The 18,441-nt window shown below is 42.1% G+C and overlaps 1 protein-coding gene across 1 annotated transcript in view; it reads left to right on the top strand.

The window, feature by feature from the left end:
* Positions 1-18,441, top strand: part of BVES (blood vessel epicardial substance) — a 47,785-nt gene that overhangs the window by 23,769 nt on the left and 5,575 nt on the right. Inside the window, exons 4-6 of the mRNA XM_065401303.1 lie at positions 606-714; positions 4,486-4,653; positions 15,565-15,706. Of these exons, the coding sequence (XP_065257375.1) occupies positions 606-714; positions 4,486-4,653; positions 15,565-15,706 (419 nt within the window). The remainder of the gene's footprint in view (positions 1-605; positions 715-4,485; positions 4,654-15,564; positions 15,707-18,441) is intronic.

Genomic DNA, 18,441 nt, shown 5'->3' with positions numbered 1-18,441 from the left:
CGACAACACTAGACTGTTTAGTGAATTTGTGTAGGCTTTGCTGAATTGTTGGAGTGGAAATAAACCCTAATAAGTAAATAAATAAAAAACCCAAACCTTTTCATTTTGACATTTTTCTCAACAGTGTTTCAATTTTTCATTTCAAAACAACTTCATTTTGAAATTTCTCTTTGGACAATTGCTTCTCTTTAATTTTGATGGAAAAAAAATAAAAAGCTTTTTAAAATGGTTGAAACTGAGACAAAATATTCACCAAAAATGTCCAAAAAAATTTCTGTTGACCCGCAACAGTGCTGTTTGTTTGTTTTTGTTTTGGAATTGGTAGCAAAACAAAAAAAAAATCCATTATTCACACAGCTCCTTATTATTTCAAACCATGTCACCTGTTTTAAGGTGTGATACTGCTCCCTTTAGAATCAATGAGAGTTTTGACAAAACTTAGTTTATTTGGCTGACAACTAGGTCAGATGTTTGGTGAAAATTCCCTGGATGCAGTTACCTCTCTGAGTTCTGTATTATCATTGTCAATAATCATATTCAAATTTAGATTGTTATTCTACCTTATGGTTTTTATATGTTGTTCTAACAAATATTTTTATCATCAGAATGAAGGTCTCCTATCGAGGGCATTTTCTGCATAATATTTACCCCTGTGCCTTTATAGATTCTCCTGAATTTCGATCAACTCAGATGAACAGGTGTGAGAAATTCCAGGTATGTTTCTATTTGGCTGTCACTGGATATGAACTTAATGAACAGTGAATTTATTGACTTACACAGTTTTGCTAGGTTTTTTTTATATTTAATGTTGGGCCATTTAAAAGATACTCCTGACTAGTAGTTCATTTCAAAATGGCATTAGTTTTTTCACTGACAAACCTCAGTATTGGCTTGTTCTATGCTATTTTTTCCCCCTACGGTTCATATACTTTAATTCTGTTTAATAGGATCTGCACTCCCTGTGCAGGACATATAAATTAGAAAGAGGTTTGGAATTGTCAACAAAATGTTGAGTGACATATGTCTAGGTTAAAAAGATGCCATTGAACTGAAATCTAGCAAGTTTTTTAAAAAATTGAATTTCAAGTACTACATCTGCCTCTGGTTCCCCTGGTTTACAATCACACTTTTTTATATTTTTAATTTTTCCCCTTTCTACTATTGTGTATGTGTCACGCTCACAATTAAGGCTGTGATCTTGCAAACATGCACATACTTCACTTTAAGCACCTGAGTAGTCCCTGTGGGTGGGTATTTGTGGGATCTGGGCTTAACTGACTCTACTGGGAAAGTATGAAACTGGCTGTATGCAACATGTTGTCAAATGCACAAAGAAAAAATCTGAAAAAATATTTTCCCCCCTTTAAACTCTTTTAGTTATAGTAATTTTAGGAATTGGTTGTATCTGCTTTTAAAAAAAAACTATTACAAGTATGAAGTTGGTGTCCCTTTAAATGTGTTCAATAAAAAAAAGCTAATGTGTGCATATATTACAGTTGTCATTCAGCAGTAATTACTTATATTTGAGTCACTTTATGCATTTATTTCCTTTTTGTGTTCCCAAAAATGTAAATCTAATTTATTATATGAGATGTCTATAAGGAGCAGACCTCCTTTTTGAACACATGCACACAAAAATCATCCTTATGATTAAGAGCAAAACTTAGTCTATATTCAGACAAAACTCCCAGTGACTTCTACAGGAGCATAACCAGAGGTGAAAGTGGACCGGTACAGCATACCAGTAAGAAGTGGCCGCTGGTATCAGCCCGTACACAGCCAACAGCACTTTAACGTCGCTGCCCCTTTTGCCCCCTCCCCAGGGCCACCGACGGGGGTGAGGGGCGCAAAAGGGGTAGCTGTACCAGGGCCCGGCGATTTAAAAATGCCCAGGGCTCCTGTCCGCCACCGCCACTACCGCAGCAGCGGCCGGAGCCCTGGGCCCTTTAAATCGCTGCTAGAGCCCCAGGCAGCGTGGGCCAGGCAGCGTGGAAGGGCTGGCTGGGAGAGGCCCCCGTACCAGTATGTCTTTTATATTACTTTCACCCCTGAGCATCACATAAGTGAGGGCTGCAGGCATTGACGCCTAGTATAACATGCCATAGAGTACCACACTGGAGACAGGAAGTGATCTTAGGGGTTCTCATTTTAGGTTTAGCCGATCTGATACTATAACCTAGAGCGACATTATTATTTGTATTATTGTATCATCTAGGAGCCCTAGTCATGGACCAGGAGCTCATTGTACTAGGCGCTGTACAAATGCAGAACACAAAGACTGTCCCTGCCCCAAAGAGTTTACAATCTGATCTCATGACATTGGTGTGAATCCAGAGTAACGCCAACAGAGATTAACGTGACTGACAGTTGGTGGCCTTGCCCTCTGAAGGAAAACGGTGTGGCTATAACATCTCTTCGGACTTGATCCTATTGCTTGATCTGATTCCCATTACAGTCAATGGAAAGATGCTCATTAACTTCAGTAGGAGTTGTATCAAGCCTTTCCTGCCATGTTATAGAACAAAGCTGTTGTCTCAGAAATTCCCTATCTTTCTATCTGCATGCTGTGTGCAGTGATCATGGTTTCTAAGGGTCCTGGCTACATGGGGAAATTTCCCAGAATTACTATACCAGTATAATTGTACCACTATAGTTTTACTGGTATAACTCCCCATGCAGACCCTCTTATGCAGAATAACAGTGGCTTTTTTCTCAGTTTAGCTTATGTTGCTTTAGAAGCTCTGGAAGATGAACAGATGGCTGAAAGTATTATACATTGGTGTGCAGCAGATAACAAAATATTAAGGAGGGAAGGTTTTCTACCCAAAATACTAAAATCAGTACCAGATGTTTTGCTAGTTCCTTAACATGTTATTATTCCTAACTATGATTGTGCAATAGTTACTGGACTGTGACTCTCCTCATGCCAGGAAGGGAGGCAGGGTTGGTATGGCATCTAAGTCAGTGATTGAGATAATATGTTCCAGTCAAGAACTCGGCATAGGGGCAAGGAGAGATGGTTGTGAAGATATATTCACTAAAGGAATCCTGTACACTTGCAGTCCTCGTCATGCAATCTCTCCTTTAGAAGATGATCAAACATTGATTCATGCTATTGAAGGGAAATAGTTTAACATCAAATTTCACCTACCTTAAAATTATTATAATCTAGTATTGTATGTCCTTCGCTTTCTAGGTTTTTGTTTTGTTTTTAATCTCAATACTCTGACCTTAAATAAAAAAATCTCATCAGGAATGTTTATGCAGAACTTATATTTAAATGATCTATAGAACCTTTTGTGCTCCATCTGCTGGCTGTGCTGATGAACAAATACTCTTCCCAAACCTGTACTTTTAAGAACTATTACAAAAAATGGAGACTAAAATGTATCACCTAAAAACTGTATATAGTATGTGGCAGTGTTCCCTCACCTTCTGAGACTTATACCTCTTTAATTTATTTTAAGGAGAAAAAAAGGCTACAAGTAACTTAGAAAAGAAGTAGCCATATGATTCCTACTTTTAATTGTTTACTTGTTTTTGTAAAATAAGTGATTTAAATATGGCTACAGCAGTACTGAACTGTGATATAGTGGTTTTTGCGTGCCACTGCCCTCTTCTGGCTAGAATGCAAGACCCACTCAAGTGTTTATAAGTCTGTAATTGTCTTCCTGAAAAGGGATGTAAACGTCTCTGCAACTTCCATAGCAGTACTACTGATGACTAATTGATTTGATTGTTTAGAACAAGTATCGAAGGCTTGCCTTTATGAAAAGGTCATGAATTCTGTTGTAGCTGATGACAGGGCAAATCAAGCTGTAACAATTTGTATGAGATTTCAAAACATTAACATATCACTCATAATATCTTTTTCATATACTAACTGTGCGTACACGTAGTAACTATGAGTAATTTTACTTACGTAAGTAGTCTTAGAACATCAGTGGGACTATTCACATGAGTAAAGAGATTTTTCCACACTATCCTTCCAAAAATCTTCCTAGAACAAATTTAGCTCTCATATAATTAGATGGGAATTGCATTAAGGTCACTGGATTTAATTTGATTGTTTTATGTCCAATGAATTTCAATGGAATTAAAAGGTGTGTTCCTTATATTTTATTCCTAAATATATCTCTAGATTACAAATGCTGATATTAACTGTATTTATGGAGACAACTCTATTTGGTGAGGGAAGAATTCTCATGGCATACACTTCCGCCAGTCCATTAAACAAATGAAAAATGGGGGGGAAAATCTCAGCTGAAAACATTTACTGCACTTATAAATAATGGAAATTTAAAAAATACAATAAGAAGCATCTTGGGTGCCTTTAAACTTGTAGGTGGTATATATCTTATGGGATATACATGGGTTGAGTCATGATTGCACTAGTTATTTTTGCTGCATCCCCAAATTAAAATCTGGTGTGACCTGTTTTTCAAACAATAAAGCGGTGTTAATTCTGTACATATGTTTTCTTAGGTCACCATTACTGCAGATGACAACTGTAAGTTTCTGTGCTGGTCCAGGGAACGACTGACTTACTTTCTGGAATCTGAACCATTCCTTTATGAAATATTTAGGTATCTTATCGGTAAAGATATTACAAACAAACTCTACTCATTGAATGATCCAACACTAAGTGATAAGGTGAGTTTTTGGGGAGAGTTTCCCTCCCTGTGCTATATTGTTAGATGCTATAAAGACTGGTTAATTTTATTCTCTTAATCCTGCTCATACATTCCATTAAATTCACACACACACATCCAAAAACGGAATTGTCTTTTGTGTATCAAAAATGTGCTTAATGCAGAATATTTGGGTTTTTTGGACGGTAAAGATGCTGATCAATGTCAGGTCAGTGCTCGAGAGAAAAGAGGCATGGTTAAGGCCCATGTCTGCACTACAAAAACTTTCACCAATGCAAGTTACATTGGCATAAAGCTGATGCAGTTAGTATATCGCTTCCATGCATGCTTGGCTCTTTGCAGTGGTGCTGTGCGTACTCATCAGGAGTGCTTGTGTTGATGCACAGTGTGGTGCACCGTGGGTAGGGATCCCAGTGTGCAACCCGCCACCATCCAATGCACTTTGGGAAGTTTTGGCAATGCATGGTGGGGCAGAAACAAGTCATCAGGGTGACTGGGCGCAAGGGGTCAACTTCCCAGTATGCAACTGTCTCCATCCCATAATGTCATCTACATCCCATAATTTTCATGCCATATTTAAAAATCTCACAAAACGGCACAGCCCTCCTCGCTATCCGCCATTTCTGACAGAAGCAAGGAGTCTACACAGGTCTGCACTATTGTCATAAGCGTTGCAAGCACAGGACGCACGATCCTCTGATACTTGCAGAGCCGTAAGAAGAACCCACTGATTTGTGGGGAACCGGACTATTTCTTGGAGGACAGATAGCTGTGGGCCATAGCAAGAGCCAGTTCAAGGTTGTTAGTGGTATTCATGGAGCAGCTACAGATGGTGGAGCGCCACTTCTGGGCCCAAGAAACAAGCACTGACTGGTGGGAATCACATCGTAATGGAGGCTTGGGACGATGAGTGGTGGCTGCAGAACTTTCGGATGCGCAGGCCACATTCCTGGATCTGTATGCGGAGCTCACCCCACCCCTCCAGTACAGGGACACTAGGAGGAGAGCTGCCTTGACAGTGGACAAGTAAGTGGCAATAGTACTTTGGAAACGTTCAATGCCATATTGATGCCATCCAGTGGGAAATCATTTTGGAGTTGAAAAATCCATTGTGACGACCTTTGTCATGCAAGTATTCAGGACTATTAATCATGTCCTGCTATGCAGGACTGTGACTCTGGTGTGCAGGACATAGTGGATGGCTTTGCAGCAATGGGGTTCCCAAACTTCTGTGGAGCAATAGACAGGATCCATATCCCTATTTTGGCACCAGATCACATTGCCACAGAACACATCAACAAAAAGGGCTACTTTTCCATGGTTATGCAAGCATTGGTCGATCACCAGGGCCACTTCACCGACATCAGTGCTGGCCGGTCAGGGAAGGTGCATGACACTCTCATCTCTGAGAACACAGGACTGTTCAGACAGCTACAAGCTGGGACTTCCTTTCCCAAGTGGCAGATTACCACTGGTGATGTTGAAATGACCCTTGCTCCCCTTGTCTCATGAAGCCGTACACCAGCCACCTCGACAGCACCAAGGAAAGATTCAACTACCGGCTCAGCAGGTGCAGAATGACAGTTGAATGTGCTTTGGGTAGAATGAAGGGTTGCTGGCAGTGTTTGCTCACAAGATTGGATCTCAATGGGAAAAAAAGTCCCAGTGGTTACAGCTGCCTGCTATGTTCTGCATCAAACCAGTGAAGCAGAGGGGGAAAAGCTGCCACCCCGGGGTGGAGGGCAGAGGTGGAATGGCTCTCTGCTGAGTGTGAACAGACAGACACAAGGGCTATTAGAAGAGCTCAACATGGAGCTATATGAGTCAGGGAGGCTTTGGAAGAGCACTTTAACAGTGAACCACAGTAATGCATTGTGGTGTACTGTGTTCAACCTGGCTTTCCTGTTTTGGGCCTGTTAGTAATTGTGTGGTGTTGGTTCACACCTATGAATATAACACTGTCAGTGCACCTATTTATTCTGTGGTGCTTGCTGTATATCTATGATTATTACACCATGTCACTGATCCTATGAGTTGTGTCAGACTGTACAGTAACAAGTAAGCGGGTGCTATCAGAACTTCTAGGCACTCTGCAGCATATGTTGTGAGCTAATAAAGATGAATTATTTTGCAAATAGAATTTTTTTCATTAACAAAACCAGTGCAAAGAAAAATCTGTTCAATTTAAAAGGAAATACATTAAAAACTTAATAAATGATATGGAACAGAATTTAACCAAGTGAAAGAAAATTCATGTCCATCTTACCTACATGCTAACCTGTGAAAGCCACCGTTGCTGTATGTGAAGCTGTAGTTGTCCTTAATGTCCCCTGGAGTGCAGTGGTAGAGGTAGGGATGTAGCCCCTGATGCCACGTGGAATGTTGGGGGTAGAGGGGGAAGGGAAGTGCTGCAGTGGAGTTCTGCATGCATTGCAAAGGGAGGCAACACTGTGATTGTTGAACCTGTAGGTCCACAAGAATCTGCAGCATCTGTGTGTGCTGCTGGGGAAGCTCCATTATCTCCTGGTGTATCTCCCTCTCCTTTTCCTACTGGGCCTCCTGGGCCCATGGGCAGCGCGTGAACCACTGGCTGGGGGAGGCTAGCCCCCAGCCCTGCCCCTTCCACCCAAGGCCCCGTGCCCCCTGCCAGAGCCCAGAGGCCCCCCCCCCGCAGCCGCTGGCCCCAAGCGGCACATACGCTAGTGCTCCCAACCCCAGAGCGGGCAGCGCAGCCCCAGCCTCCGAGCACTGGGAGGGTGGGTGGCACAGCCCGAGCTGGGGCTACTCCAGGAGACTGGAGCCATGCTGAGTGGAAGCAGGAGGGCTGGGGGCAGAGTGTGGGCAGGCTACGCCTGGCTCTTTGGGGAGGTGCAGACTCCCCCAGCCTCTGATACCCGCCGCCCATGCCTGGGCCTTTCTCCTGTCTGCTTTTTCCTCATTCAGGCTGTGTGCAGTGTTCACCCTCCAGGCCCTTTGCTCACGGTCTGATACAGCACTGGCTTGCAGGATCTCATTGATCTCCCGTGACCTTGGGCAGTGGAGTTCACAATGGTGACCAGAACGGTTAGTGTCTGGTATTGTGGAACAGCTGCTGGAGGACTGTTAGAGTTGACATAAGTAACACAGTGTCTACACGTGTGGTGCATCAACCTCAGTACATCAACCCTAGCTTAACGCCGCTCAGGGAGATGGTGTTACTGTGTCACCACAACAGGGCGTTTACCTGGGTGGGAGACAAATTTAAGTGTATACACATGCACAACTAGGTCAGTCTGAGGCAGCTTACATTGACCTAACTTTGCAGTGTAGACCAGGCCTTAGAATCTGAATCCATGGCTGATATAAATATTTCTAGCCAAGTAGCTGATATATCAGGAAGTGATCATATTATAATTTGATTGCCATCTCCACAGCAGAAGGGAACTCTCTTGTGTTGTGGATATAGTTTTTCTTCCAACAATTAAACATGAGATTTGGGATTGACTCTTATCTCGGTTACACCAGTGTAAATCAAGAGCAGCCCCACTGAAGTCAGTGGAATGAATTATTAGGGTGATAAGCACAACACAGGCAGTAAAAGCTTCTTTGTTTTACCCAGCCAATGTGCCTCTGCCGGTAGGGAAACCTCCAGGAATGAGAAGATAGCATCATCTCTTCTTTTCATTTAACCTTGGTGTCTCTGATAATGCAGGTAATAGCACCAAGGAATGCCTGCTGAGAGGGTGAGATGTTAGTGATGTGGATACCTGTCAGATAAGAAAAGGACTGAAATCACCAACTAAATTCACAGGGTAGGAGCCACAAATGGGACTTAGATGTTGCAAGACAGTGTCATGGCACTTAGAAAATCCAGGAACAACAGTGCACTCCCCAACGCCTGAGTTAGGTGCTTAGGTTCCCTATGGAATGAATGGGGAGAGATGGGTGCCTAAGAAAGCCAACATGGTAGGTGGAGAGCCACCAAAGCTAGCGAATGGGAGGTGCCGACGAGAAGGGTGTGTGCTAAGCTCCACCCCCTCCCAAAGACAGGTGGTCCGGGCTCCAGGGAGGCACCTAGCTCTGCTTAGCAATTGATGAATGAGAACCAGTTGCCTGGCATCAAGTGGCTTAGGTCCTAAGGTCTGTCTTTGGGAATGAGTTAGGGGCCTCCCTGACTTCACACTAAACAGCCAGAGAAGGAGGAGGGGATGGTGAAGCCCACCTTATAACTTTCAACCCAGTGGTTAGAGCCCTCGCCTGGGATATGGGAGACACTAGTTCAGTTCCCCCGCCTCTCTGCCACAGGGGGAGAAAGTATCTGAACAGGAGCCTCCCACATCTAACCACTACGGTATGAGATAGTCTGATGTGGGGCTCCCCTCCTCCCTCCTGTTGAAACTGTTCCACTGTGGATAAATAATGAAAGAGTGATTTGGACCAGTGGAGATGGGACCCTGGGTCTCTTACTTTCTAGGTGTCCTAACCATTGGGATATGGAGTCATTCTCTCTCTTCTCCCACTCCAGGTGGTTATTGAACCTGGGTTTCCCACATCCCCAGGGATTACTCTAACAACTGAGCTAAAAGTTATAAGATGGGCACCACCTCCTCTTTCTCTAGCTTGCTTTTGAATGGGACCTGATCCAGTGGGTGCCCTGTGAGTACATCTTCTGGATTAGGCCTTGCCTGACCAAGGCAGCTAAATGCCTTTCTCCCACCAGTTCGTGGATTGCTCTGGGGTTTAGGTAGGAGAGAGGCATCTGGACACTTATTAGAAGGCAGCAGTGCACATACCCAGAGGCAGAAACATATGTGCCTAGGGAACTTTTATGCTGAAAAAATTAGGTGCCAAATGAGTTTAGGCAACTACAGGGAGTTTTGTGGATTGCAGTGGAGCCAAAACTTTGACCGAGGTGCCTAAGTCTGGGGTTTAGGTGACCAAGGCCTTTTGTGGATCCACCAGCTGGTAAGTACTTTGTCTTTAATAATCTGGGCTGGATTTGACCCATGTACTTAGAGGTGTAGGTTCTGTATCCCATTGCCTGTTTCCTGAGCCATCCAGTCCTCCCTAGGCATGTTTTAAAGTGGTAATAGTAATAACCCATCCAGTTTTCAAAGCCCTTCACAACTTAGATCTTGCCTCTCACTCTGCTCTTTTTGTTCCTCAGCTTGTCCTCTTCACTTTGTCCAACCACATTACAGCCTGCCCCATTGGTGTCCTCCCACTCTTGCCTCCATCCTTCTAGGTAAACACCTACCCTGGCAGGGGTGAAGGAACAATTTGTAAAGTGGGGGTGCTGAGAGCCATTGAACCAAATTGTAAATCCTGCATATGATGGAAACCACTTCAAGCCAGGGGATGCGACAGCACCCTTAGCTAGGGTGACCAGATGTCCCGATTTTATAGGGACAGTCCCGATTTTTGGGTCTTTTTCTTATATAGGCTCCTATTACCTCCCACCCCCGTCCCGATTTTTCACACTTGCTGTCTGGTCACCCTACCCTTAGCTCCAGCACCTATGTATCCTGGTGCATCTTTCCTGAACCAGTCCATCCTGCCCCTTGCCCTCTCTACCAAGGCCCTCCTTAAAGCACGTTTTCCCCAAAGGGTGTGTTTACCCCAACCTTCCCCTCAGCAAAGTACTAAAAAGAGATATTAGGAACCCCCCCCCCTCCAAAAAAACCCAAGCTCTTTAAAAAAAGATCATGGAACCAGCTAGCCTTCTCCTCTGATGGATCACATGGCTTTTTGTTGCACCCTTTGTATTTCATTTGTACATTATTTTTCTATTTACACTATAAACTCTTCAGTGCAGGAACCTTGTCTTTAAAGTACCTAGTGCACTGTGAAAGCTATATAAATACACTGTTCTTTGTCCTTAACCATATATCGTGTTGAATCTTAATTTTGTTTATTATGGAAAAAACAAGATTAGTTATTTCTTTAGATTTTTCATTTATTTATTCTAAAGAAACCAACAATCACCACTGATAGAAAGATACCGCAGAAATACAATATATAGTATTTTGCTATACGTAGGGATCTACCAAATTCACAGCCATGAAAAACGCATCACAGATGGTGAAATCTGGTCTCCCATCGTGAAATCTGGTCTTTTGTGTGCTTTTACCCTATACTATACAGATTTCATGGGGGAGATCAGAGTTTCTGAAATTGGGGGTCCTGACCCAAAAAGGAGTTGCAGAAGGGTCACAAAGTTATTTTAGGGGGTTTGTAGTATTGCCACCCTTACTTCTGCGCTGCCTTCAAATCTGGGCAGCTGGAGAGCAACGGCTGTTAGCCGAGCCCCCAGTGTCCTGTCAGCAGCAGCGCAGAAGTAAGGGTGGCAATACCATACCATGCCACCCTTGCTTCTGAGCTGCTGCTGGTGGCGGCTCTGCCTGCAGAGCTGAGCTCCTGGCCAGCAGCCGCCACTCTCCAGCTGCCCAGCTCTGAAGGCAGCGCTGCTGCCAGCAGCAGCCAAGAAGTAAGGGTAGCAGTACCGCAACCCCACCTACAATAACCTTGTGCCCTCTGCCCCACAACTCCTTTTTGGGTCAGGACCCCTACAATTACAACACAGTGAAATTTCAAATTTAAATAGCAGAAATCATGAAATTTATGGTTTTTAAAATCTTATGACCGTGAAATTAACTGAAATGGACTATGAATTTGGTAGGGCCCTAGCTATACGAAAAAAGGTTGTGTATATCTTTTAATTGGGAGGAGGCTGGACTAAGTGACTAGGGGGACTTTAACATCTCTGACTTCAACTGTTAGACTTTTTGGAGACAGGTCTTCATGGATTTTAGTTTATACTGTAGATTCAGGTATTATGTGAGGACAAATATATACGTAACCTTGTGTTACTTTCATTATATCTCCTTACATGGCTACATGGCTTTGCATTGTTTGGATAGAGGAGCTATGTTGTGCTTATGGTTCTTATTGTTTATGTAGTAGCTTCAGAGTTTTGATAAACATTTACTCTAGTAATATTGGACTTCTTCTGCACCGCTTATACAACTCCCAATTACTTGTAGATTTAGCAGCAACTTCAATTAGTCACTTTAGCTCTGGCTTCATGATTTTAATCCACTCTGATTTATCAACCCAAAATTCTCTCTTATCAGGTTGTTCATCAAAAATCTCCTAACTAGGTCATATTATAGCTGCTATAATAAAGTTGTGAACTTAGTGGAAAATAGTCCAAAATGAATTAATTGCCACTCATACTATACAACAAATTTCACTCCGAAAGCATCCCTGGAATTCAGCATTAGTAATTCAACTGGGTTTCTTCTCTGCCTCCAGACAGATCTGCAAGAATCGTTAGAGAAACAACATTATAGTATATATATATTTTTTTAACAATGTAGCAGTGCCTATACTGTCCCCTGCTACATTATACCTGGCCAATGCATGAATACAAACTCTTTCTGCCGCTAAAAGTCAGCTAGAATATAAGACACAGGCCTGATCCTGTAAGGACAGGTTTGGTGTTTTGGGCATATCAGAGCAGGGTAAAAAAAGTGAGGAACAGGACAGGGAGCACACAGGGGAACTCTGTATTGCAATAATGAGGATGGTGCTGCACAGCCAGCAAGTGCTTTTTGCCTATCTGGCTAGTGTGGGCTGAGGAGAGAACACATAGCTAAGCGCCTCCTTTGCATGCTAAGTTCCCTCAGGCAAATCCATTTTCTCTTGTGCACTCTTCCGAGCATGGAAACAGGAATTTGAGGCTGACTTCTGTTCAGAGTAGGGTACTGTGCATACTGCAGCCCTCACTTGAAAGAGGCATGTGCTTCCTGTTGTACATCATGCAAGGACTTGTAGGATCAAAGTCTTAGTATCAATCATTCTTAAATAAAAAATAAAATGTTACATGGAATACTTGTCCATTTGCTCCAAGTTGTGTAGCTGGTGTTTAGAAGTCAAGTGGCTCTTATTCTCCCTACTGGGATATTTTAAACAGACATCCAAGAGAGGTGGTTATTGTAGTCTGGCTGCTTAGGCCCTAATGAGGTCCAGCTACAAACATCTGGTAGGAAGCTATAACTGGAATTGCATTGTATGGGATTTGCAAATTACAGGAGAAATCAGAGGGGAAAGTTGGATTTACTGAAAGATTTGAGCTTCAGTTCATCTGAGGTTCAGGCCATCACCTCGAAAATCTTAAACCTAGACACAATCTAAAAGCATTTAAATGCTAAAAGAAATCTCTTCTTGCTCTTTGTCTCATAGTTCTATTCTTCATTTTTTTTCTAGCTTAGTTCATTTGAATTAGTGCGTTCTTATTACTTCTGGTACTTCTGTCCCACGTAGAGCAGATTCAAGCAGTGAGAACTACTGCCTCATGTTTGTGACTTTGGACACAATTTTCAAAATTGACCTGTGATTTTTGGATGCCTGTAGTTTTCGGGTGCCCCATTTGAGACACTTCCAACGGGACTCTATCTTCAAAAATTGCAGAGCACTGGCCTCCTTAAAAACAGACCTCACAAGATATCAGATATACCTAAAACTGAGTACCCAAAACTACTGGGCACTCTGGAAAATCTTGGCCATAAGCTTTTCTTGTAATATGGATTTTTCCCATCTTGCTTCTCCTCTCTCCCCCCACCCTTTTCGTTTGCCTCCTCTCCTCTTTGTCTTTCATCTTGACTGCCATTTTTCCCATTCTCTCTGCCCTTCCTTCCCATTTCACTTCCTCCTCCCATCCTTTCTGCTCTTTTCTACATCACCTTAATAATAATACAAATGCATATAATCCAGTATTTCTTGTAGAGTACCTTGGAGTAATGAGCTCTCCATCCTTCCCCTGGCTTCCTGCTTCCCACGGTGTTAGGACCACTCTCATCACTGTTCCCACACTGTAGTGTCTGTTGTTGAAATGCTCCTTGCGACTGATGGGAATGGAGTGTTGACTGGACTCCCAGCACTGTAGGCAGGGCTAGATAATTGTCTAGAGTGACTTTTTCAAGTTCTGCACCTTCCCCCCATACATTGAAAATGGTAAACAAGCATTGCTTAGTTCAAATACACCTATGTTAAATACGAATGCATTTAGTATGAAGAGAAAAGATTAGTGTAAATGTGTTTTGGCTAATACCCATTTTGGAGGTTATATCTTACACCCTTCAATTTAATACAATGGATGCTTATTTAATAGTTGTTTTCCAGGTCACTTCAGAAGATTAGAATCAGATTGATAATGTGAATTAGGTTTTATTTGTTCCCAAAGAAAGGGGATTTTTTTAAAAAAAACTTAAATTTATGTATAATTTTGTTCATTTTCGCTTTTGATAGTGAAATACTAATATGAATTTGTTTAAGATTATTATAACTGCTGCTACTACTATATTTTTAGTACAACTGATACAAATATGTATTACATTAGCAAAAAATTAAAGTCAAATGTATGGTTTGGGGAATTTAAAAAAAAAATTTATTCTTCAAAGTTGGACCCCTTGACGGCAAACAATTCTGAGGGCTGTAAAACAAAATGATTAGTCAAGTAGTTTGTCTTCATTTCCATATAACACAGCCACAGGTATGTGTGTCAACCTGGATGGGATTCACTGCCAAATGCACATTTATAAATTCCTATTCTCTCTCAAAGGTGCCTTTGTTATTTGTGCAGAAAATGGTGATTCATTATCCTTTTTATGAGAAAGTTACTAAATCATAAATATTAAAGTACAATAGAACAGAGTGCCATCCCATTATATCTTTGTCACTAATTACCACCTCTCATATGCACTTGACATATCATTGTGACATACAGTAGTATTTAAAAGAGGATAGAGCGCGATTATTTCATATAAACTTTATAGTCCAAAGCCTTCTCAAGAAGAGTACTCAAAGCAAGTGAAGGTCCTGGGATCATACACTTCATCAGTATTCAATAAACCCCAAAGCTAGATTGTAACACCTGGCGAATATATTCCCAGGCACAGCAGTTCATTAGCCTGGAGTTAAGTTTGAATGAATGTATCATTTATATCTGCCAAAAGGTGGCGGGATGGGGGAGGAGTGGGAAGACTTCAGTAGCCTCAAATGCAAATGTCAGCCAGGAAATTCCAACTAACAGTTCTGCTTTACAGAAAACCCCCAGAATATTTGAAAGTGTTCAAATGCACATCTAGGGTCATGGTTGTTTACATAATAATTCTGCCTTGTAGTGCCATCCTGATAATAATGAGAAACCCAGAGACTACTTTAGCCTTCCTTCACACAGGTTCATGTCACTAGCCACCACAAACAACATGAATACACATTAAGACTGAAAATGCAGTATGAATGCTGGATAAGGTAATAGATAAAGTTTGTCTCGTTTGACTTTCTTGTGGTTCTCATAGTGGCACTGTGGGGCAGAATGGATTCTCTTTCCAAATATTTGCAGCATGTGACAGTCCAATGTGCTTATCTAGCCACGAGAGTGTATGAAGTGGCTGTTAAGGTTTGGTGTTGGAGTACAAGTTGGATAAAGTTGGGGTATTGGCTGCTTTTTTGTTATCTGTTGGAGATGGAACTGAAATCTTAATGGAGTGTTAGAGTGTGTTATTCACAGCGGTGTGGGCAATATGAATTAATGCAGCATACTTTTCTCTTTAACGTCATATTTCCATGGTTTTTAAAAGTATAGTAAGTGTCTCTTCCAAGCTCACTCCCCACTTTGCCTCTGGAGCAATGAATCAAGCTCACTTCTCTCATTGGAGAATTGTTATGCTTTCCTCAGTCTCACTTGCATGGACTGCCCAAAGCCACTAACGTATAGGGCATAGGAACTGCACCTCTGAAACCCATTGCCCCAGCTCACCTCTGACTTTAATAGCCGTATTTTAGCCCAAAGAGTCTACGATGGAGGAAGATTTGCTTTTGTTTCTTACTTTAAAATGTAGCTGTAATATATTAAAACCTTTTATTTCAGACTTCCAAAAAAATGGAGCAGCAGCCGAGCCTTTGCTCACAGCTCTCTGTGATGCAGATGAGAAACAGCATGGCTAGTTCCAGTGACAGTGAAGATGGCTTGCAGCAGTTTCTTCGTGGGTCTTCCACCGCTTCCTCTCTTCGTGAGTCCTCAAAAAAAGTGAAGCAAATCTTGGGCCCAGCCTTGTGGTCCATTAAGGACAATTGCAGAACTTCTATGGACTTCAATGGGAGCAAGATTTGGGCCATTTGTGTGTTGCTGTAAATAAAAGGAGCTTTTGTACTAAGCTGTAGAGAAGTTGAGACATTGTCTAGTGGCTTTGGATGGCAGCCGAATCTACTTCATTTAAAAATTAGGGAGTGTTACTAATACTAGAAATAATGACCTATATTATAATGTCTGAGATCTATAATATCAAACAGATATAATATTTGAGAAAGGGAGGCACATCACATGTGTAAATAACACTGAAAGTTTCAGTAATTATATTCAGTATAAATACATGAATTGTGTACAGAGGGGCTACAGCCTCTAGCTGCATCTAAGCTGCACTGGACAGAGCTTGGTGCAGGGTGGGCAATGGTGGTTTTATGTTACCTTTACAAGCTCTTTGATGCTGGGGCTGGTTTGGCTCATAGTACAATTTAGAGCAGCCTCAGGGCTGTCCTACATTGTGCTGGCTGTTAATGCCTATGAAGAGTCATTGTCAGGGACCATCTTTTTGTTCTCCTTTTGTCCAGTGCTTAACGTAAAGGGGCCCTGGTCCATGACTAGGTCTCCTAGGGTTCGTCTACACAGAGAAAAAAAAAAAAAAAAAAAGAGACCCAAGGCAGTGAGCCTCGGAACCCAGGTCTACTGACTTGGGCTTGTGCTGTGGGGTGAAAAATAGCAATGCAGACTGACACGGGTTGGATCACAGAAACCCCCTTGGGAGCTGCCACCCAGTGTACCAAGACTACCCCTGTTCCTGTTTTTCCTGCCAGCTCAGGACTCCAGCACCCTGTCTTGCTGAGCCAGACACTCCCATCTGCTCCAACACAGACCCAGGGTCTGAATCACTTGCCCCAAAGCTGCAAGTTTACCTGAAAACAGCTCACAGAAGTGTGCTTGTCTCTAGCACTCAGATGCTCAACTCCCAATGGGGTCTAAACCCAAATAAATCCGTTTTACCCTGCATAAAGCTTATGCAGGGCAAACTCAAATTGTTTGCCCTCTATAACACTGATAGAGAGATATGCACAGTTGTTTGCTCCCCCAGGTATTAATACATACTCTGAGTAAATTACTAAATAAAAAGTGATTTTATTAAATACAGAAAATAGGATTTAAGTGGTTCCAAGTGGTAACAGGCAGAACAAAGTAAGTCATCAAGCAAAACAAAATAAAATGTGCAAATCTATGTCTAATCAAACTAAATACAGATAATCTCACCCTCAGAGATTTTTCAGTAAGTTTTTCTCAGACTGGACTCCTTCCAGGCCTGGGCACAATTCTTTCCCCTGGTACAGCTCTTGTTGCAGCTCAGGTGATAGCTAGGGGATTCTTCATGATGGCTCCTCTCTCTCCTTTGTTCTGTTCCACCCCTTTATATATATTTTGCATAAGGCGGGAACCCTTTGTCCCTCTGGGTTTCCACCACCCCCTCACTGGAAAAGCACCAGGTTAAAGATGGATTCCAGTTCAGGTGACATGATCACATGTCACTGCAAGACTTCATTTCCCACTTGCCAGCACACACATATACAGGAAGACTCACAGGTAAACACAGCCATCTGTGGATAATGGTCCTGGTTAATGGGAGTCATCAAGATTCCAAACCATCATGAATGGCCCACACTTTACATAATTACAATAGGCCCTCAGAGTTATATTTTATATTTCTAGTTTTAGATACAAGAGTGGTACATTTATACAAATCGGATGGATCATACTCAGTAGATTATAAGCTTTGTAATGATACCTTACAAGAGACCTTTCGCATGAAGCATATCCCAGTTACGTTATATTCACTTATTACCATATTTTTCTAAAACTATCCCAGTTACATTATATTCACTTATGTTTTTATAAAACCATATAGACTGCACAACGTCACACAGACATTCAGGCTAAGGCTGGAGCCAGGGTTCTGAAGCCCAGCAGGAAGGGAGGGTCTTGGATCCCGGGCTCCAGCTTGAGCATTAACATTTACACTGCTTCACAGCGCGAGCCTGAGTCAGTTGACCCAGGGTCTGAGTCTCGCTGCCGATGGGTTTTGGTTTTTTTTGTAGTGTAGACATATCCTAAGGCACTTAAATACTACTGATAATTCTGCTCTCCAGGAATTGCCAGAGCACAGCAGCACTCTGGTCATGCTCTTTCCTCCTGCCATACCCTTTATTGACACAGAGCTAACAATGCCTGCACTGTGCCACATGGGAAACTGTCTTTCCAACTGCTCCGAACCCCTAGAGCAGCACAAAGTAGGTGGAATGGGGAAAGCCAGGATCAGCCTCTGTGTTTTTGCATCAGGATCTTATACCTTATAGAAATCTTTTAACTCAATTTAGTTTGGCTTTTTTCTCTTTGTGTTACATGTAGAACTATAGGAAGTTTATTGGAGCTGTTTTAAAGACACAAAGTCTTACACAAATCAGGAATTTCTTTGCTTTTTTCCAAATACACATTTTAGATCCAGATTTTTTTTTATTAAAAAACAATTTCTTATAATCATCAGGTTCCATGATCATACTATATTACTTGTTTTCAACATATAGAATCTAACAAATTTTGCTTAGTAAAATAGGCTCCTCTCATACTGCAATATTTCCATTCACCCAAAATAGTTTATCAAGTGTACTTGGGTTATGTGTTCATTTCAATACTTTCCTTTTGTCT

The sequence above is a fragment of the Emys orbicularis genome, chromosome 3 (assembly GCF_028017835.1).
Source record: "Emys orbicularis isolate rEmyOrb1 chromosome 3, rEmyOrb1.hap1, whole genome shotgun sequence".
Taxonomy (NCBI): domain Eukaryota; kingdom Metazoa; phylum Chordata; order Testudines; family Emydidae; genus Emys; species Emys orbicularis.
The sequence above is the reverse complement of the archived record's forward strand: the minus strand, read 5'-3'. Positions and strand labels throughout refer to the sequence as shown.